The 22,301-nt window shown below is 41.0% G+C and overlaps 1 protein-coding gene across 2 annotated transcripts in view; it reads right to left on the bottom strand.

The window, feature by feature from the left end:
• ARHGAP6 (Rho GTPase activating protein 6) overlaps positions 1-22,301 on the bottom strand; it is a 458,118-nt gene that overhangs the window by 232,593 nt on the left and 203,224 nt on the right. The window contains exon 1 of one of the 2 annotated variants that reach the window (XM_036270640.1): positions 20,392-20,622. The exons of the other annotated variant lie outside the window; for it this stretch is intronic. Coding sequence (XP_036126533.1) covers positions 20,392-20,436 — 45 coding nt within the window. The 5' untranslated portion in view covers positions 20,437-20,622. Of the gene's footprint in view, positions 1-20,391; positions 20,623-22,301 lie in introns of those variants that run through there. 2 annotated transcript variants of the gene reach the window in all.

Genomic DNA, 22,301 nt, shown 5'->3' with positions numbered 1-22,301 from the left:
TGTACCTCGGTTGCAGTTTGTCCCTGGCCCTGGTTGATTGTGTGGGTGGCAGCCACTCAATGTGTCTCTTTCACGTTGATGTTTCTCTCTCTCTTCCTCTCTCTCCCTCTCACTATATCTGAACAACAACAACAAAAATGAAAAAATGTCCTCTGGTGAGGATTTAAAAAAAAAAAAAAAAAAAACCTCCTGAGTGTCCAAAAAGGCTGTAACACAATCTCATTATCTTTTTTTTTTTTTTACAGATGAGGATCATAACACACACACACACACTGCTTAATTTCAATGGCTTCCTCTTGCTCCTAGGTTACAATGTAATATCCTTAATCTATGGCCTATGAGACCCTGCAATTCTACTTGCTCACTCCTACCCATTTCACCAAATGCCTCTTATGCCATTCTCTACCTCATTCACTATGGACTTTCTTCATTCAGTAACTTGAACCTGCTATGCCTCTTTGTTCCTCGGGGTCATTGCACAAACTAGTTCTTCTTTCTGGAGTGCTTTCTCCCTCTCTTCACCAACCTAATTCTTATCAGCCTGGGTGCCTTGGCCTAAACATCAATTCTTCAGGCATAAAAGATACAACAAATGCCACAGCCAGGTCAATCTGGATCTACAGCCTTCAGGGAAGGGGGAGAGGGTCTTCTGAATTGCATTCCACGATTGACTAGATATTTATGTCAAGTTCACGCAGGAACACAAGCAGGGACCTGTGGCCACATGCTCTCTGGACTTCTCAGAGTTTAGTTGCCAAGTACAAGAGCTAGAGAGCTGTTGAGCTGGTGGACTCTGCCACATTCTCCTAGGAGAACTTCAAAGATAGCGCAGGGCCTCTATATGCAGGCAGACACACAGTCCTAGGCAAGGAGAGGAGGAGGGAGCCTTTTGTGTGCACTTTGTTTTTTTGTAATGGATACTGCTGGAATGTGCAGACTGCAGTGAATGTTTTTTTTAAAGAATATTGTTTCAAATACATAGGTACTTTTGTGATTTTTTTTAAAAAGCTCTACAGGAAACAGTGTTGTCAAGCAATTAATCACCTTCTAATGTGCCTTTGTTTAAAACTAAAAACTATAACAAAACTGAGTGCTTCATACCTACCAGAGTGGCTATGATAAAATAAGACAGATAATGTCCTGACCAGCATTGCTCAGTGGTTAGAGCATCAGCCTACACACCAAAGGGTCATGGGTTCAATTCCTGGTCAAGGGCACATACCTGGGTTGAAGGTCCAATCCCAACCCCAGTCAGGGCGTATGCAGTAGGTTAACCAATCCATGTGTCTCGTGTCTCTCTCATATCGGTCTCTCTCTCTCTCTCTCTCTCTCTCTCTCTCTCTCTCTCCCTCTATCTTCTATCTCTCTCTCCCTTCCACTCTCTCTAAAAATCAATGGAAAAATATCCTCAGGTGAGAATTAACAACAACAAAAAAAGACAGATCATAACAAGTGTTGATGAGGATGTGGAGAAACAGAATAATCATGCATTGCTGGTGGGACTGTAAAATGGTACAGTCATTTGGGAAAGCAGTCAGGCAGCTTCCCAAATGGTAAAACATAGAGTTATCATGATAACCCATAAGGTCCACTCTTAGGTATATACCCAAAAGAAACAAAAGCATACTTCCATGAGAAACTTACACATGAATGTTTATAGCACCATTATTCACATTAGTAAAAAATGAGAATGACCCAAATGTCCATCAACTCATGAATGGATAAGCAAAATGTGTTTCCAAATCAGATAGCAATTAAAAGTAATGAAGTACTGATACATCCTACAACATGGATGAACCTTGAACACATTATATTAAGTGAAAGGAGATAGTCACAAAGAACCACATATTATGATTCCATTTATATAAAATGTCCAGAATAAGCAAATTCATAGAGACAAAATGGATCGGAGGGAGTCAGGGGCTGGAGAGTGGTGGAAGTTAATGGAGTGTGACTGCTGAAGGGTATGGAGTTTTCTTTTAGGGGGAGACACGAATATTCTAAAGTCATTGCTGATGGCTGCACAATCCTGTGAATACTATACTAAAACCCACTAAATTGTACACTTTAAATGTGTGAATTATATCTCAATAGAGGTGGTACACAAAAGATGCTATACCTAGGGTTTACAGAGGAAGTGATCCCTACATAACTTTGTGTGTCCATGGTAGGCCAATTAGCATGCAGTCTCTCGAGTTAATGAATATATTTCCAGCTATCACAAGACAAGCTTAGTAATTGCTACGAAACTGAAAGCCCATATGAATAAAAGCACAGGGTCTGAAGGACCTTGACCACAAGGGCAAGGGAATGATAAATAGAAGTTAGGGGGAAAAAAGGGAAGAAAGAAAAGAAGTTAAAGTTGGAATGGGGTATTCCCATTCTACTAGAAAATAAAGGAAAGGGGAACAAAAAACGGGTGAAGAGCTGTTTTCAGTAGAGTCTCTTTAAACAAAGGGAATAATTTCTACAGCTCCAAGCAAACTTCAATGTCACATAGTCAAGGTCAAAATGCCCCAAATAAGATGAGGCAGATAAGACTATGGCCCTGTGCCTGTAACTTCATTATATGGAATGCAGGCATTAGACCTTTGTCACCAGATGGTATTTTGTGTATATATTTACATTTACATTTATATTTACATTTGTGACATTAACTTTATCGTAGTATAATTTATACATCATAAAATTCAACCATTGTCAATGTACAAGTCAATGATTTTTAAAATAAATTTACCAAATTGTGCAACCATGACTATAATTGGGTTTTAGAATATTTTCACCAAATTATGTAGTAGACAAACCCAATATTTGCTCATATGCATTTTTTGCTTTTGATTTGAGAAAGTTGAATTTCTTAGATGTGTGGTGTCTAGTTCAGTGGGATGATTCTGTATTAACTACAAATGTGTGTTGGGTCAGACTACTGTGAATCCTGAATAAGTAGTAAAAAAATGGGATTTTCCCTCATTTCTCACTTTTTTTTCCTAGGACAGTGGCCTGGAAGGGAATAAGATATATTATATTATTACTAATGTATTTGAACTTTGGTTGTATAAGGTTCATTTTAATCCTTCATTTATATATAAATATTTTTTGATTCTGTATTAGTGCACCCTCTTTATCCTTACCTGAGGACATTTTTTGCATTTTATCTTCAGATAGAGCAGGAGGGAGAGACAGAGGAAGAGAGAAAGAGAAACATCAATGTGAGAGAGACACATCGACTGGTTGCCATCCACACGACCCCAACCAGGGCTGGGGACAAACTGCAACCGAGGTACGTGCCCTTAGCAGGAACCAAACCCAGGACTCTCTGGTCCGCAGACTGATGCTCTAACCACTGAGCAAAACCAGCCAGGGCAGTGCACCCTTTTTGAAAACCACTTCATTTAAAACTAATTTATATATCATAAAATTCATCTGTAAATGTACAGCTGTGCAGCATTACCATAATCCAGACTTAGAACATTTCCACCGCCCTAACAACATACCTGGTGCCCATGGGCAGTCACTCCCCTTTCCCACCGCAGCCCCAGGCAACCACTTATCTGCTTTTTGTCTCTATACTATATGATTGCGGAAGGCATTCTATTTTCACACACATACACAAAATAAAGATCATCCCTTTAAGATCTTACTTTTATACCCAGATTCTGGTATCTGTGATATTTAAAAGTCTTAGTCATAAATAAATTTAAGGTTGCAAAGAAACTTCAGAAAACAGTTCTCCACTGTAAAATACTATTTTAAAGTGTCTGACAACAACCAATAGACAGCATTTTTCCATAATGCAATATTTTCCTCATTAAAGTAAAAAAGTGTCCATTTTACCCTCATCCAGCAACCCCCCCCCAAAAAAAATACCTCAAAATGCTTAAAACAGTTTATAGAACATATTCTTCATTATATTTTCAGACAAAACCCTGAAGAGGTTGAGTCTCCTCTAAATAGAAATCAAGGGCTGAATCAAGCAAATGCAACTCCCCAAATGACATTCGTTCCAAAAACTTTTAAGGGCATTAGCAAAGTTTCTAGACATAAAATTCTCTTTAACAATATTCTGGAAATTAATCAGACTGGATAAAAAGCTACAAGCTTTCTTAGCAACCAGGTAATATTGCGAACATTTCCCAGTTAATTATAGATCTCTCATTTTAAGGAACAATCATTAATTGATATCTTTATTTTAATGAACACAGCAATATTATATAACTTCTAAAAAATAACCCTTTGTCCTTTAACAACCAATGGAGAAAATTCTTATCATGGTAAGTTGGAAATTGCCTCTGCCATAAATATAAACAATGTGGTATATATATATACTATATTTCTCAGTTCTCAAGAAAATAGTATTCCCAAATTGCCTTTCTCTATTACAGAATAGACTCTTGGCCAACATGACAAGTACATGAAATTGAGTTATTTCCACATAACTCTCTAGCGCAGCACAACTGTGAAAGTAGATAAATCTGGTTTCATTTTGGGTTTGCACGATGCAATTACTGCCATAAAACACAACACCCTTATTCAGGCCAGTCCATGGACTTCTGATAGCCGCCTTCACAGGCCACAGGTTGCTGGTTTCCAAATCCTAATCACTAGCTCTCACAAGGGTGCTGACCTGGTTTCTATTTTCAACTGGAATTTCCTCTCCTGGGTTCATTTGATCCCTACCCTCAGGGGCATTTTCCTCATTCTCTGTTCAGTTCCCCACCTTGCCCCTTGCTTTGGAACTGAAGAGAATTTCAGGCTCATACTCCTGCAAAGTCCAATGAGAAGAAGGCTCAGGGGCATTATGCTTTACTGGTGAGAACCAGTTTTTGTGAGCCTCCAAATCTCCTCTTAGGAGACACCAAGGTAACATGTACTCAGGAAGCTGCTGAGACCCAAGGCAAGACCTGCAGGAAATGAGAGCGGGAGGCCATGTTGTAAGGCTAAAGCTGTAAAGACATCTCAATTCAAAGGGTCACAAGAATGTGGAAGAGTCAGCCAAAAGAAACATCACAAAACATAAGACAGGGCCACATCCCTTGGCAAAACAGGGACTGCACGGGCAGAACCAAGAGCTCTCTCACTGTCCAGCTCTTGTGGCTAAAAGCTCAGTGAGCTATAGAGTTTAAAGAACAGGGCAGTGGTGTTTCTAGGGTTAGCCGTTGGAGGCCCTTTACATTCTTTAATCTGACAGAGTTCTGGATATATTAATGTAAAACTTGGAAATGCAAAACCAGCGTTTTAACCAATGAGTAATGACCTTTTCAGAGTTCAGTTCTCCACATTGAACTGGTAAGAATAGCAATGTTCATAAAAATTATTCTGCCTAAAATATTTACAGAATAAGGTATAAAAATACTATTTTAACTTAAAAATTCCAAAGTGTTTTCTGGTGACTTAGAGAACTAGACAAGGCAAATAGGTTTCAGACACTATAACCTTTATGTGGATGCATCTTACTTTGTATTCAAGAGGGAACCAGAGAGTAGAAACTACATATTAGCCTTTTTTTGACATTTCCCTTTAGTGTTGGACACATACCCAGTCCTCCACACATACTGGTGAATAAATGAATGTTCAATGATATTTTATCTGTATCTGAATGTACCCAGCCTTCCCCTTCATACTAAATATGCATCTCCCCTTTCTTTTGCCCTCATTCTTATATAACAGTAGACCTATCTACAACATCTGTGGTAATTTGAGACAGAATGTTAGACCAGAGATTTGCAAACTTTTTCTGTAAAGGGCCATATTATACATATTTTAGGTTTTGCATGCCATGCAGTCTGTTGCAACTATTCAATTCTGCTGTTGTAACATGAAAGCAACTATAGTCAATGTGTACGTAGGTGGGCATAGCTGTTTCCAATAAAACTCGATTTATGGACATTAAATTTTATATTGTATACATTTTTCACATCATGAAATAGTCTTCTTTTGATTTGTTCCTCACTGCTTAAAAATGTAATACTTATTCTTAGTTTTCAGGCTATAAAAAAAAAAAGTGGACAGCAATCCAGATTTTGGCCTGTGGGCCAGTTTGTTGACCCCTGATTTAGACCAACGAGTGACTGCAATATGGCAGGTGCTCTACTAGGTATGAGCACCTAGAGACCACTGTCCAATCAGTTTATATAATGGAGGAAGACAGGACAAAGGTTTTCAACTTCAGAGAGGAGATTTTGTATGTGTGAATTATTGTTACATGTCAGAATTGATCAAAATACAAGCTAATTTCCAAATGTTGGCTCTGATTTGAACTAAAGGATTAATATATTTTTCTTTCTATTATAAATGACCACATCCACAATCTCTTCTATGTTTTAAAACAGGAGCTAAATTTACGAATCTTTTTAAAGTGACACTAGCCAATCAAAACAGATAAAAAGATCTCCTGGGAGGTGATTCTGAACGTTTTGTTTTCCTTTTGATAGACTGAGGAACCAGAGTTGCTAAGCACAAGCACAAGGAAACAGGGGAAGGCTATGACAATTCTGTTTAAACATTAATGCCATTCTGCCCTGGCCGGTTTGGCTCAGCGGTTAGAGTGTCGACCTGCGGTCCCGAGAGACCCGTGTTCGGTTCCCGCTAAGGGTGCGTACCTCAGTTGCAGTTTGCCCCCGGCCCTGGTTGGTCATGCGGGTGGCAGCCACTAGATCTGTCCCTTTCACATCGATGTTTCTCTCTCTCTCTCTCTCTCTCTCACTCTCTCTCTCTCTCTCTCTGTTCCTCTCTCTCCCTCCCACTCTACCTGAACAAAAAATGGAAAAATGTCTTCGGGTGAGGATAATAAAAATTAAAAACAACAAAAACAAACAAAAAAACACATTAATGCCATTCAGTCTATTTTTATGATATTTCCTTGATGTTCAGTCTATATCCAATCAATGTAGGTTTGTGGGTACTGGTATCAGTGGGATGGCCCCATCATCCTGCCTTTGATATTTAACTAGGTCATAGGGAAATATGTATTGATGTCCATGACAGAAAGAACATATTGACCAAATATGGACAAAAATGGAGATAGATGTGAACCTGCTTAAATACATCACTATTTTCATGAGAATTTTATTACATACTGTGGTAAAGTGAATGATTTGCCCCATGTATTTCCTCACCCACTGACGTTAAGTTTGGACATGTGACTTTCCTTGCCCAATGGCAGGTGGGTGGATATGACAGTGTGCCAGAGTCTTGCCTATGCATTAAGAATCCTTAGTCAATTCTACTTGTCATATTTTACCTCTGCACTTCTCTGTGTAAATGCTGCCCCACCAACCTGGGCCCTAGAATAAATATACATGAAGCAAAACTAACCTAGAATCCAAGCCCTACAGGACTGGCAGCCTGACCTTGGGTCAAACAACTGAGATCTGCCCAGATAAGCCAACACCCACTGACCCACAGATCCATGATCATAACTGATGGTTGTTTTAAGCCAGTGAATTTCAAAGTAGTTTGTCACATAGAATTAGTGTGGTGATAACTAACTGATGCAAACATGGTTCTACATTGTAGACAATGCAGGTACAAAATGTCTGTGTGCATATGTGTATGCATGCCAGGAGTTCTGGATTTAATTCCTTTTAAATGATATCCAAAATACAGAAGTGTTCCCCAATGCAGAAATCTCATGGAAGACCCTGTGGTTCTTCAAATCCAAGTTCCCTCTAGACTCCCTACAATGATTGATATGAAGTACCTACAGTAATGAATGACAGCATTACCTGCCTACCTAATTAAAAGCAACAAGTTGGTCTAAGAACCTCTAGGTTTTGAAAAACATTCTTTATTTCTAATAATTATCAAGGAAATTTGCATAGTAAAACTGTGCAATAATTAAAGTATCCCATAAGAGTGTGCCTATGTTTGCAGAATCAGACAGCATCAGCACTTTTTACACCTTTTTTTAAAATAGTGGGAACCAAATAAATGCAGGAAGTCTTTATAACTGTGTCCTAATGATAAGGTTTCACTCTGCAGTCATCCTGAATAAAAACAGCCATTAGGGTTTTTTTGAACCAGCTAATCTTGATAAGGTTCAAACTTTCCCCAAACTGCCCCTCCCTTTGAAATGAATGAATAAAAATTTATGTGTACCATGAATGCCTAGGTTTACATAACCCTTGTGCTGTCCAGAGCACAGCTGGGTTGTGGCTACCACAAATACATGAGGGGCTTGTGTTTATCCTTTTTCATAAATACTTTTAGAGGGTGGATTGCCAGCTCTCATGTACCTTTTCCAGACTGCTGCAAGTTCAACCACGTGGTTGTCATTCCTGAAATGGATGTTTCATGAGAACAGCCATGCAAAGAGGGAGCATGGAGCATTCATGCAGGAGCTGAACTTTGTGGTGTTTCAATCAAAGCACTTTGTTAGAGAAAACACAGGAGTTGGAATTACAAAATTACCACAACAGCTAAAAATACCAAACAGTATATCCTTTATTTGTGGCTGTATATGTTACTGACAAGAACACCAAAATCCTCCCTGCTCTCATTATCAATTCACCTTACCTTCTTCTGTTATGGTTCTGGACATTTTTGGTATAAATGATCAGTGGAGACAGAAATGTTCCTATTATGCCAGAAGCACAAAGGGAGTAATTCAAAAGGTGTAATTTTATGAAGAACAGATCAGCATTTCCCGGATTAGAGATAGAGGTAGGAAGTAGCATGGTTGTGACTACAAAGGGGCAGTATGAGAGAGTTCATTTGTGGTGATAGATCAGTTCTGTACCTTCAATGAAGTGGTGGATATGCTGATCTATACACATGATAAAATTGCATGGAACCTCTCTCTCTCTCTCTCTCTCTCTCTCTCTCTCTCTCTCTCTCTTTCTCTATCACACACACACACACACACACACACAAAGTGCATGTAAAAAACTGGTGAAATGTGAAAAAGGTCTGTCTGTATTCATGTTAATAGTATTGTACTAATGTCTATTTTCTGGTTTTCATATTGTACTATAGTTACATAAGATGCTATCATTGAGGGAAGCTGCATAAAGGGTTCCCAGGATCCCTTGGTACTATTTTACAACTTCCTATGAGTTTATAATTATTAAAAAATGAAAAGGTTTTAAAGTGTCATCTCAAAGTTATCATCTCAACCCAATACCACTTTAACAGGCAGCCATTTTGCAGTGGTTCAACTGAGACTCGGCAGTTAGACAAGGATTTGAGTCTAGGTACTGTTACTTACCAGCTATGTGACCCTTAAATACACTTAAACTCAGTGCCTTGGTTTCCTTGTCTTTGAAATGGGAATCATAATAGGACCTACTTGCAGGGTGCTTTTAAGGATTAAATGAGATAATATATGTAGAATGTCCAGGGTTCATGGAACACATTCAGTAAACATTGGCTACTATTATTATTACTGTGAGTCAGCCTAGATATTTCTAAGAGCTCTAACTCAGTAATCATTAATTTTGCTGACATTCAAAAACAGACTAAGCATCAGGCACAGGGTATAAAATCCAGATAAGGTCCCTAATTCTGGCCTCTGCTTCTTTGGATTTTTCAGTTCTGTAGTGAATATGATCTTTGCAGGAATAATTATAAACAAGATGGATATTATGAAAGTGAATGCACAGGGTCTTCAAGGAGGAATTAACTCAAATAAGAGGCAATTTCTACAGTCAAGGTTGAAAAGGGAGTTTTCTCTCAGCTATGTTAGTTGGAGCCCAGGGTGACTAAACTACAGTCCTCAGTTCCAACAATGTCTTAACCAACTCATTAACCAGAGATAAATGAGAATCACTTTTCATTAAAACACAGGTTAACCCATTTGAGTTGATGTGTAAGGGTTAAAGCTCTTTACCCATCAACCAGAAAAGCAACTAAACCAATTCTTCCATTTTTATTGTTCTGAAAATAAATTAAATTACACTACCCTAGTGGGCTTCGGGGGGGGGGGATCTGTTATAGTTTAAATTTACATTAATAAATTTAGACCAAAGCATTTCTGAATTAAGTATGGAGCTTTTTATTATTAAATTAATTATAATATGCATGGAAATATATCCCTGTATAATAAGTGAAGAGCAAGTACTTTAATAGGCTTGTAACGTGAATGTTCTTAGACATGCATATCACATATGAATGAATTAGGCATGACACATTACTAGTTTAAATGTGGTAAGTAAAGTAACCCACAGGGGAGAGGAAAGAGGTATTCCAAGAAAGTTGGAAGTCCTCTATATATTTAGGAATTTAGGGTCTTTCATAATGTAAGTGAACCCCAAACAAAATTGGACATGCATGTGATGATAGTTCCTGTTTGTAATTCTCTCCTCACCCCCAGACCAACAAAACAGAAATGCCCGCCCTTCTCTGTAGTGGTCTGAGCCTTGTGAAACTGATCTCAATGGACTGCATCTCAATGGACTGGTTGGAAGATGGAAGATATCAAGAGTTCAGGGTATTTATCCTCCTACTCCATCCCTGCTTCTCCATGTTTTGCCATTGCTACAATTCCCCTCAAGTACATTTGCAAGGTCTCTTCCAGCCAAGGTTGGAAGTTACCAGGCTCTGGTAACACTTGTCCATCCCTGTGTCCTCATGCTTCACCACTCCTTGTTGGTTTCCTTAAACCTACTGACACAATAGTTCACTCCCTAAGTTAAGCCTTTTTGAGTGTGCCAGTCTGTTTCCTGCTGGAATCTGTAAGTAAGTAATTAAGGTGGGAGAATGCCTTATCTTTTGAGATCAAAGTTAAGACTATGTTACACATTTTTCTCATATCATCAAAGTGACATCATAATAGGACTGTTAAAGATCATGTATGTAAATACTTGCAAAATAATACTACATGTTACCACTTTCAAATTCTTCCAGCAAACTCAACATTCCATTTTCTTGATAACCTACTACTACTCTGTGGATCTAATTAAAATGGCACTGTCAAGTGAGGAATCCAGAGCAACATCAGGGAGTTCTACCCAGGTGGAGCGGCACTCCCCTGGCAAAGGGGAGCTCAGCAAATGCAGAGCAGAGGTGCTCCATGCGGGTGAGATGCTTTTAGCCTCTTTATTTTAGTTGGACTGACTTAAACAGTTCTTTACCAGATATTTCAGTCAGCTGCAGAAAGGGGTCATTCAAAAAATATTTTTAAAGTTTATTCATCTTAAAGTCTTTTGCTGTTTCCATGGCACATTTCCGCAAAGTCACAATGGTAAATCTTCTGTAAATTTCATCACAGTTTAGCTGACACTCCAAACACTCAAATTGTATTATAAAATTTTTTCAAGTAAGAAGAGTTCTAAGAATGTGCCAAATAACCAAGAAGAAGGGGAGACAATCTTGACTGGTTTTCATTTCACGGGGTCATGACAACTTTCAAAAAAGAGCCCTTAGTAACAATGACGATATATGAATGAACAAATTAGTCTTATGCTTTGTGCATAACTTACCCAAACTGAGAAGTATCCCATAGTCACACCCAAGTAGTCACCATGACAATAAAGTAGTGCCATATAATTATTGATGGGAAACCGTGTTGTTTCATTTGACCTACCTTTAAGTTTTTAAGTATTCAGAATGTATTTAAGAATAAAATAAATAAGAAAAGCTGATCTTTTGAAAATAAGGTCTGAACCAAGAAATCTGAGAAGATATTAATTATATTCATTTGTAAATATTGGTGATCTTAGTTCAAATTTTTGCAAATACCTAAGAACTTTAAATATATTTACTCCCTGTCATTTTGGAGCTTACAATTTTAAATAGGCTGTGCTTAATTAATATTCTGTGAAGTAGCCAGGATTTAAGAAAGGCCTCCACAATACTTGTCAATGGCAGACTAGATAGGCCACCAACACACCTGCCTTGGGCTGCCTAGGAGACTTTGAACCCAATGGGATTGAGAAAAAGAGCTGAGTGAAACTATCTCCCTACTTCTTCCTTTTGCTCTTCTTTCAGTGCCTTTCCCACAGTAGGTCAGTCCACATCAGATCCTCAATGAGTGTTTGCTGGGCAGAAGCGAGCCCTAGCTTCTCCCTTACATACAGTCACAGAGTCAATGTCCTCACAGAAAGGCTTTCTGAGAATCGCTCACATCCTAGTTTGGAGATTATGACTGCTCATTTTAGATCCAGGACTAACATTTTTAATAAACTAGTGTTCCAGCTGAATCAGAAAAAAAAAAAAAGCAAAGAATTAAACAAGACTGTTAGACATGCATAAATCAAGAAGTCAACTGAAGGCCTGACCAGTGTGGTTCAATTGATTGGACAGTCAGTCATCCTATACACCACAAGGTGGTGAATTCGATTCCCTGTCAGGGCACATACCTGGGTTGTGGTTATGATCCCTGGTTGGGGCACATGCAGGAGGCAACCAATCAATGTTTTCCTCTCACATCAATGTTTCTCTCTCTCTTTCTCTCTCTCTCCCTCCCTCCCTTTCCCTCTCCCTTTCTCTCTCTAAAATAATCAATACAAAAAAAAAAAAAGTTTAAAAAAAGTCAGCTAAAGTCTCACACAGGAGAGAAGACAGAAAATCTTTAAGAAATAAGGCCAAAGGGTATCAGAGTTGAGGAGTGAAGAAGCGAAGAGCTCAAAGCAAAGCCCTGAGGCTTCTGGAAAGGCCACCATCACCCTTCCCAGACTAAGCCCCACACAGTGTGAAACATACTGTTTATAACCAGGACTCATGTGTGGGAAACGTAACTCACATTTTGTCAATTCCATCTCTTAAATAGCAGGGAAATATGTATAATGCATTTTAGAGAGCTCCATACAAAATGATTTTCAAAAACAGTAAAGATTTTGATTTTTACAGAGATACGTGTAAGTCAAGGTTTCTCAATCCAGCATTATTGACATTTGGGCCAGGAAATTCTTTATTGGGCTGTTGTTTGCATTGTAGAAGGTTCAGCAGCATCTCAGGTCTCTACCTAAGAGGTATCAGCACCCCTTGCCCATTGTGACAATAAGGAATGCCTCTGGACATTGCCCGTTGTCTCCGGATTGAGAACCACTGGTTTAGGTTACCTAGAAAATGAATGCTGAGGGGCATATTGCCAGACCTTGCTATGTAGAGGAAGCATTGCTATGCATCTAGCATCCTTAAGAGAATTCAGCTTAAATGAACACTAAGTTATAAATAAATAAATAAATAAATAAATAAATAAATAAATAAAAAAGACCTCTGAAAACTTGGACTGCATTATCTCAGAGTCACCTGAGGTTAAGTACTGGAATGTACTCGTTGGATCCACTTTGCCACTCAATATTAGATTTTGTAGGGGCTTCTTGAATCATAAGTGGTTCACCATATAAATGAATCAGTGGTTTCCAAATATGACCAATATCAGAATCACCTCCAAAGCTTTTTCAAACTATTCATTCCAAGTCCAGGCCTTGGCAATTCTCATTTAGTGGGAATTGGGTGTAACCCTGAAGCCAATATGTTTTTCAAACATCAACTAATAATGAGTGAAGTCTTGAATTCCCTGGTGTAACCTAGGTAAAAACACCCAGGCAGGAATATTCATCTCATAGATATTTATTGGGTGCCTACCCTGTGCCAGGGCCCACACTAGACAGTAGGGATATGACAGAAAAAGAATAATTGGGTCTGTGCCCTGAATAAGCTTACACACCAGTAGGAAGAGACAGTCAAACAATGAATGTATATATAGGGATGGGCAAAAGTAGGTTAATAATATTAATAAATAATGCAATAATTAATAAATAAATAATACAAGAATAAACTGCTTAGTGTACTCACAACTGTAAACCTACTTTTGCCCCACCCTATATAATATCAAGTAGTGATGCAAACAACACAAGCACCAGCTAGTGTGATATGATCAATGGTACTTCGGTGGAGTCAGAAGCACTTTGAAAAGAGCAGTCAGGATTGGTAACATTTTTTTCTGCAACTTATAGGACATCAAAAATGCCTGCCACACAAACAACATCCTAGGCAGAAGGGACAGCAAGTACAAGGCCTTGGGCAGGAAAGAGCTGGTTGCATTTGAGGAACAAAAAGGATACTAATGTGACGGGGTAGTGGTAAGATGAGGAAGGGTGATAGGAAGCAGGAAGGATCGTATGGGCGAACTTGGATGGCCAGGGTCATGGACAAAGCTATTAGTCTAAGTATAATGGAAACCAACCAGAGAGCTTTACGTATTTAAATGTCATGACTTCATTTTCTTTTTAAAATATTTCACTGGCCACAGGATTGTAATGTAGAGTTGTTACCATGTTGCCTGGGTGAGGACAATAGACACCCAGGGTTTGGATTTAGGTGACAGCAGTGAAGATGGAAAGAAGAGGATGGATCTGGAAAGTGCTGTGAAACAGACCTGGCAAGGGCTGGCTCAGAGATTTGATGTGGGAGATAGAGGAAAGGGAGCAATCTAGGATGATCTCTAGGTGTTCTGGCCTGGCAACTCACCAAGCAGCCAACCATTTACTGAGACAGGAGAGGCTAAGACTGATTCAGGTGAGGGGCAAATGAGGACTCAAAAACCCAGTGAAGTCTGTTATGACCTCACAATAACATCACAACCAAGTGGAAACTCAAGTGCATTAGGTCCAGGGTTATTACAATGTGGGGAACAGAAAAAGTATATGATACAAGTTTATTACCAGAAAAAAAAAAAAAAAAAACTAGGCAAAGAGTAGTATTTGTTTTTCTGTGATGGGCAGATAACTCTGCTACACAACACCCAACAGGAATCTGATTATTTATCAATAAACAGTGGTGCTTAAGAAGTGTTTTGAAGGATGGGAGATATGGCTTCCTAAGATGATGGGAGTTCCAGATCAAAGAGGCCACATCCAGGAAAAGTTCTGAGTGTGGCATAAAAGAAAGCATGTTGGGGTGGAGGGTGGAAAAAGTATCCATGACTAGTAGAGGTGTTTACTAAGGGAATTTAATAATAGTAATTAATATTAATTCCTTATATTAATAGTTAATATTAATATAATTCTTAATTAACATTAATTAATATTAAGGGGATTTTAAAAGTTATTTTTTTGTAACTTGCAAAATTCTTGCTTTTGTGAGGAGACAAACAATAAAGAAACAGTATAAAAGTGAACTCCAGGCCATGCTGCTGAATTTCCTAATATGTCTATACTGGCAGCGCTGATGGATGACAACTGATTCATATCAGCTCAGCCCAACAGCAGTGCCCAGTTCTGGGTGTCTTCGGAATTACCAAAGAACATCCTGTAGTCAACACCACTGAATTATTAAGTAAACTTAATGACTTCAAAGTCTTTGGAAATCCAATGTTCATAGAGAGAAAATTTGGAAACTTTCAGATTGAAACCTTAACTGTTTGGGGTGAAGTGAGGCTCCTTTTCAGGATAAGCAACTTGGCCCTTCTGATGGATTCTTTAGGGTGGGGTTAAGTGGAGCAAGGGAACAAGTAGAGCATTTAATGACAAGGCTGTGGTTAAGAGCACAGATGGTGGAGAGACTGCACCAAACAGGAAGTGAGGTCAGCAACAGAACTCAGAAGTAGACAGGTCCCAGGGATAAGAAAGGCTGAATCTTGACAGCTGGACTCCACAGAGACCAGTGCCAAATCAGACTCTTGACCACACATCAGTGAACAGAACATGCATCACCCACCCATAGATTTATCTTTGCCAGGGGCATCATGAAACATTCATATTGTTGGTCTTTCATAGAAGGGATGTGAAAATAAGTATGTTCCTCCAGGGAGTTGATTGGAATAATAGTATTCATAAGCTTCTCCAAAGTTCCTCTGATAATTTGTCCTAAAACTAAGGCTCAGTGCAGTAATTCTACTGAAGGAGTTGCCATACTTAATTGCAAGGGTTGTCATGAAATTCAACATATACTACATGATCTTGGCAGACAATCAAGGTTTGTAATATTTTGTTTGTGGTTAATGGAAGAAAGCATATGAAGACTGTTGGGGAAGGCAGGTTAATGTAATCTTTAACCCAGGCCAAGTGACCTGACTTTTGGGGGTCACCAGAAGCAGGGGAATATTGTTAAAGTTGTGATCACTGAAAATGGAGTGACTTGTTATTCTACCCCTAGCACTTGTGCTGTGTTTGAGGCTCTCTCTGAACCTCAGTGTCAGCCTCTCTCTGAAGTTCTGCATGTTTATTGAATAGTGTATATAATACTTATGACATTTACCGTGTCTTCTCTTTTCAGATCTTCTTATTACACAGCAATTGTCTCATCTTTAAAACATGCATGAAAATCAAATAGACCAGTGAGTCTCAAGTGGAAGTGATTTTGCCCCCCAGGGGATATTTGGCAAAGTGTAGACACATTTTTTAAAATATGTTTTTATTGATATTTTAGAGAAAGAGAAAGGGAGAGGGAGAAGGAGAGAGAGAGAAACATCAATGTGAGACAGAAACATCGGTCAGTTGTTTCCCACACCCCAACTGTTGATTAAACCCACAACCTGGGCATGTGCCCTGACTGAGAATCGAACTGGCAATCTTTTCTTTTAGTGAACAGAACGATGCTCAACCAACCAGCCAGAGTTGGGTGGACACATTTTTGGTTGTCACATGCAGGGCGGTGGAGTGGACACTATGCTACTGGCATCTAGTGGGTCTCTAGAGGCCAAGGACACTGGTAAACATCCTATGGTGCACAGAAAACTCCCACCACTAAGAATTATCCTGCCTCATACATTCATTATACTGAGGCTGAGAAAGACATATAGACATGGCATTGAACTTAATGGATATTTTAAATTTTGTTTTTTGTCCATACCAATCCAGTTAAGAGATATTTGCCCATGCAATTCAGCAATATGAATGGCCACATTAAGTCACTGAAGGTACAATATTTGATTGTAGGTTCATTATGGTGACAAATGGGGGAGAGAAAAGGATAATCCAGCTCATCTATTTCAGTTATCTAAGGAGTCAATCAAACTCTGGGATCAGGGCACCTGGATAAAGCTCTCCATTCTGTCACCTGTGCTACCTTGAACTCTATTGCTCTAAGCTTGGATTTCTTCAGCCACAAAATAGAAAACCTGTCAAACCCACCAGCTGGATGTGAGGCCAAAACTGACACAGACTGTGTCCAAACACTTTGTAACTTGCATAAGACAATAAATATAAAAGAAATATGATCTGCAGTATCTCTAGAAGTGTTGCCAGGATATCACTGATTCATGCGTGTCATCCTTGGCCCTCACACTCTAGCACCTCTGTAGCTTATCCAAACGAAGTCTGGCTGGTTTGATGTCCTCAGCATCTCTCAAATATGCTGACTGCTCTCAAACTCCAGCCCAGCTGCCATCCTAGTGTAGGTCATCTTCTCTTATCTCTCCCTGGCCCAGATGCCAGGATGCACTCTGGCTCCTTCTCACCCTTGACTCCATCCTGGAACCACAGCAGGCTGTTCCAAATGTAAATATGATCAAGTCACCAAAAGGCTGTCAAGGACGACACCCAGCTGTAAGGATAGAGTCACCGTACACTGAATGTGGGAAAACCGTGGGAGGAAAGGTTGGGAAGAGAACATTAGTGCTAACACACACTCTTGTTATGATAAAACAAGACAGTTGTGCTATACTTTAGAGTGCAATTGATTATATAAATGCAGGATGCTCTTATCTAGTTAAGAGTTTGTATTTCTCTCATTGTGGCTGTTATGACCATTTAAAAAGATGAGTGAAGAGTTCATAGCCACTCTTCACATTTTCACTATTTACTCATTTCTTTGGAAAACTGACCAAACAGCTGCCACACAATAGGCATTCAACAAATGTTTGATGAATGAATAAAATATGAGCCACTAATTTCTTATATGCAGTCTCACCTTGAACATGTGAAAAAAAGCACTGAAGGAAGAACATTAAATACCTGCCTCTCAGATTATATTTCAGGGGAACAAGAGGTACTAATGGCATGTGGGGAGTAATTCTTTTCCAGAAGACTCAGATAAAAAAAAAAAAATGAAGGAGGAGGAGAAGAAAAGCCTTCAAGACCCCAGGAAAAAATCCATTTTGAGCAAAGTGGAATATTTGTGCTAAAAGGCAAAATAAGCTTTTGAAATAACCTAAACCAATATGAGAGTACCAGAGAAGAGTGGCGCTAGATTGATATTAAACCATAGAGGGCTGTGTTAATATGAAAAGCAATGGGTTACACTTAATACAGAACATTCTTCTGACTTGTAACTGCTGAGTTGCCCAATGCTGCTGCTTTATCATTCTAAAGTATGCATAAGAAACTTCAGGGGACCCAGGTGACTTCCTCTAGCCTGAATGCCCACAAATTCCCTTTGTAATCTTCCTTTTCATAGTCTTAACTCAGAAAATATGTGTGGTGATCTTTGTTAGAATAAAGGCTAGTTCATCAGCAAATGTCTAGAGCATAAGAGGAGATATTAGCATCAGCTTGTCTCTTAAGTTTATGTTTTTAGAAGAATAAGATGAATGAAAATTTTGAAATTGTTTCGTGATGCATTGCATTTATTTGCACAATTGAGGTGATAATCATTCATAGAATGAATAGACAAATTCTGCCTTTTTTAAAGTAAGGAGTCAGCTCTCCCCCCTCCCCCCCACCTTATAAATGTTAAAGAGACATTTTATTACAAATTAAAGGGCAGCAGCCCACAACTTAAAATCTGGAAAAGGTGGTGGGGTGAGATGCTGATTGGGTGTAATGAGCACAGACTCTAGATCAGCTGTTCTCAACCTGTGGGTCGCGACTCCTTTGGGGGTCGAATGACCCTTTCACAGGGGTCGCCTAAAACATAACAGTAGCAAAATTACAGTTATGAAGTAGCAACGAAAGTAATTTTATGGTTGGGGGTCACCACAACATGAGGAACTGCATTAAAGGATCATGCCATTAGGAAGGTTGAGAACCACTGCTCTAGATCCTTCTGTGCAAAGAAATTTCTGCCAAAAATGGATCATCCTTAATACCACATTAAAAGGACAATAACTGAGCCTCTAGTGTCTCCAAAAATTAACAAGCATTAGTAACTTACTAGTGTCTCACCTGCCACTTCAAGGTATGTAACTGGCAAAACTAGAGAAAGAACCCATCATAGTTTCCTAAAATGTTCACCTGTGAAGAGAGGGACCTTAACAATTTTCTAATTCAGGCCCTTTTTTTTCCAGCCCAGCAAAGGGAACCCACAGGCATTCCCAGTTAGCCCAATGGCCCCTCCGCTAATCCAGCTGATCCAGGATCTGGCCAGCAGCACCAGGCACCAGCTGGGGCAGCTCCAGGACCTCTGTACCTACTGCCCCTCTCCAGCTTGACTCTTCTCTTGAAAAACACATTTTTACATGGAGACTGCATTTTGGAGGACATGAATTCCAGACAGATGTCTATCTTTGCTTTATTATAAGTACCGATGATTCTTGTCTTAACTTCCTGCATGCTTCTCTCCAATTTTTAAAGTTGGCATTCAGCATGTGCAATCTCCACGGTGAAAATCACGTTAAAGAAAACTCATTCAAGTAGCAGATGACAGACCAACTGCAATGCCCCACCTCAAAATAACACATCTTACAATTGGAACGTAAATGTCCAAAGATTGTAGTAAGCTAACGCTGCTGCCTGCCTGCTTCCTGGAGGTGGCATTCAGAATCGTCAGTACTCATTCCTCAGAAACGTTTTTTTCTTTTCTGTCTTTTCCCTCTCTCAAAAATAAACTCAATAGAGTCTGGATTTGGTCGATCGGTGGGTCATTAACCTTGAAATCTTGACTCCTTTCTTAAAGGAAGCAAACCCCATGAGCTTCTGTGTCTGTTGTGTCCTGCAGGACCCCAGCACCAAGCATGGCACACAGCAGATCCCCAGTAAATATTTATGGAATATTTGAGTCAATAGGGAGAAGAGAGGCCACTGACAGAAGACCCCCTGGCATCCTTTTGTATTAATCAGATAACGTGCAACATTCTGTCCCGCTACAGATTCCGAGGGAACTGAGTACTCTCTTTCTAAGGAGCAAACTGACTGCACCCCAATACACTCTGCAACATTTCTCCTGCGAGTCCACTCGCCACGCGCTCGGATCACGAAGCGGCCCTACCTTCCATCCCTCTCCATTCTCTCTATTGCAGCATGTCTGACCAAAGGCTGAGTGGGTGAACCTGGGCCCAGCCACAAGAGCCCCATGTCTCAGCCCTGGCCAGAGAGATGGTAGCATGGTTCAACTCCCGGCCCTGAACGCAGTGACCCCCGCGGGCTCCGGAGTGGAGGTTCCCCTTCTAAGAGGCAGCCCAGTTTCTGGAGCAGTTGACACTGGGGGGGATGACGCACGCAATACCCTCCACTCCACTCCCCACACCACAGAGGACCTCTAGGGAGTCACGGATCCCACCAAAGACCAGCTGTCCCCTCCCAGGCCGGCCGAGTGGCGCCCCCTGTCGCCAGTTTGCGCCGGGACACTCACCGCATAGTGCAGCTGCGGTTTCTCGCGGTACACCGGGTCCCCCATGTCGCTACCGGGGAAGAGCGGTGGGTCCCCGGACACAGCCTGGGGTCGCGGCGCCTCTCCGAGGTGAGGTCCTCTTATTTCACCGCCATCCCGGGCAGACCCCGGACGCAAGCCCTGCTCTCTGCTTCCCGAGCGCAGTGCTAAGTGCCCAGGGCACTAGCGTCCCGCCGCGGAGCTGGAGGGACAGGGAGGAGGCAGCGGCGAGTGGGAAGGAGGAGTAGCAGGAGGAGGAGGAGGAGGAGAAGTTAGAGGAGGAGGAGGAGTTGGAGGAGGGAAGAGAAAAAGGACGAAGAGGGGGGGGGGGAGGAAGGAGGAGGAGGGAGGAGACGGAGGACTAGGTTGGGGGAGAGAAGGGAGCGGCCGAGTCAGTTGCAATGGGCGGACGTTTAAGTCCTTCCGCGCTTGACGGGCCACTGTCGCGGTTGCTGCCGCCAGCTGTTGAAGGCTACAGATACCCACCGCGCCCACGACAGGTGTCAGGGCGGCGGGCACTCCTACCTCCTGCCACCCCGCCCCTGACCAAGCCTTCGACATCAGCGAGAGGGCGAGCTTGGGTTTCCAAGAAAGACTTTCACTAACTTGGGAACCCGCTCCAGGAAGGGCGGAGTTTCGGCATTTGGAAAGCCCTCCTTTGAGAAAGTCTCAGCCGCGGGAACCCTAGGAGAGGGCAGGCCCGAATGGAGCCAAGTAATGCTGCCTGAGGGAGCTGCTCTGGGGAGGGAGGCCGGGCTAGAGGGCGGCCCAGCCGCACCACTTTGGGCAAAGTGAGTCCGAAGGTTTGCGGGACCTAGGCAGTCTGGGGAAGCCCACTGGAAGGGGGAGTCCTGAAAAGTCTGCTGGAACGTGAGGACTGGCATTGGTGCCAGCCTGGATCTGAGGGGCAGGAGGGATCCTCAAGGAGCTGCTTTCTGTGTCTTAGTTCTTAGGAGCAAATCAGAACAGGACATGAGAAGGATTTGGACATAGAAACACGCAATTTGCAAATGCTGCCCGGTAAACCAAATCCTTGTTAGCACACACTGGATATTCACAACACCACCTTAAACTGGCCTCTGCTCTGCATGAAGGCTTCCTCATGGAAGCCTGGGCTTTCAAACCCCTTGGAGAGGCGCACTAGCTCCCTCCCCAGGCCTGGCACTCTGTGATTTCTGGGCCCCCTCCTACAAGCTGAATCCAGACAAAGGCAGAGTCTGGAGCCAGAGTGCACACTCCAGACCAGTGAAATAAATCAATCCAAGCCTTAGAGGGGTGGCCACCAAGTGGAAGATGGATTTGTGAGTGGCTTGTGTCAATTCTTCAGGGCCCCACTATACTGACTGGCCCTCCACCTGCTTTATGTGGGATGGGTGGCTAGGAAAATAGGATGTGGCCCCTGTGTTTGAGCCCTTACAATTGGGTTGGATGGAACACACACTGGCATATAATATTTTAGAACAATTGGTTGCATAGTTGTACAGAGCACTGGGAATGTGAAGCCAGGGGTACAGGTACCCTGAAGAATCCACTACTAGATACTCCCATGACAGTTCATCTGCTAGAAAACTGGAAGATTATATCTACCAAAACTGAGTCTATGCCTATCCCCTGACACAACAATTTCACTCCTAGATATATAGAAATATGGGGCCCAATGGCCCACTGTGGGCAAGAATGTTTATAATATCTTCAGGCAGAATCGCCAAATTGGAAACAATCTAAATGCCCATGAACCGGTGCATGATGAGCCAACCGTGGTCTACCCATGCAATGGAATACTCCTCAGAAACAAAAGGAAAATGCTACGGATGCACATGGTGACATGGTTTCTTCTCATAAACATCACGTTAAGAGAAAGAAATCAGACATAAAAGAAGACAGTGTAAGAC

Source organism: Molossus molossus, unplaced genomic scaffold (genome assembly GCF_014108415.1).
Source record: "Molossus molossus isolate mMolMol1 unplaced genomic scaffold, mMolMol1.p scaffold_m16_p_2, whole genome shotgun sequence".
Lineage (NCBI taxonomy): Eukaryota > Metazoa > Chordata > Mammalia > Chiroptera > Molossidae > Molossus > Molossus molossus.
Note: the sequence above shows the minus strand (reverse complement) of the source record. Positions and strands in the feature narration are given on the sequence as shown.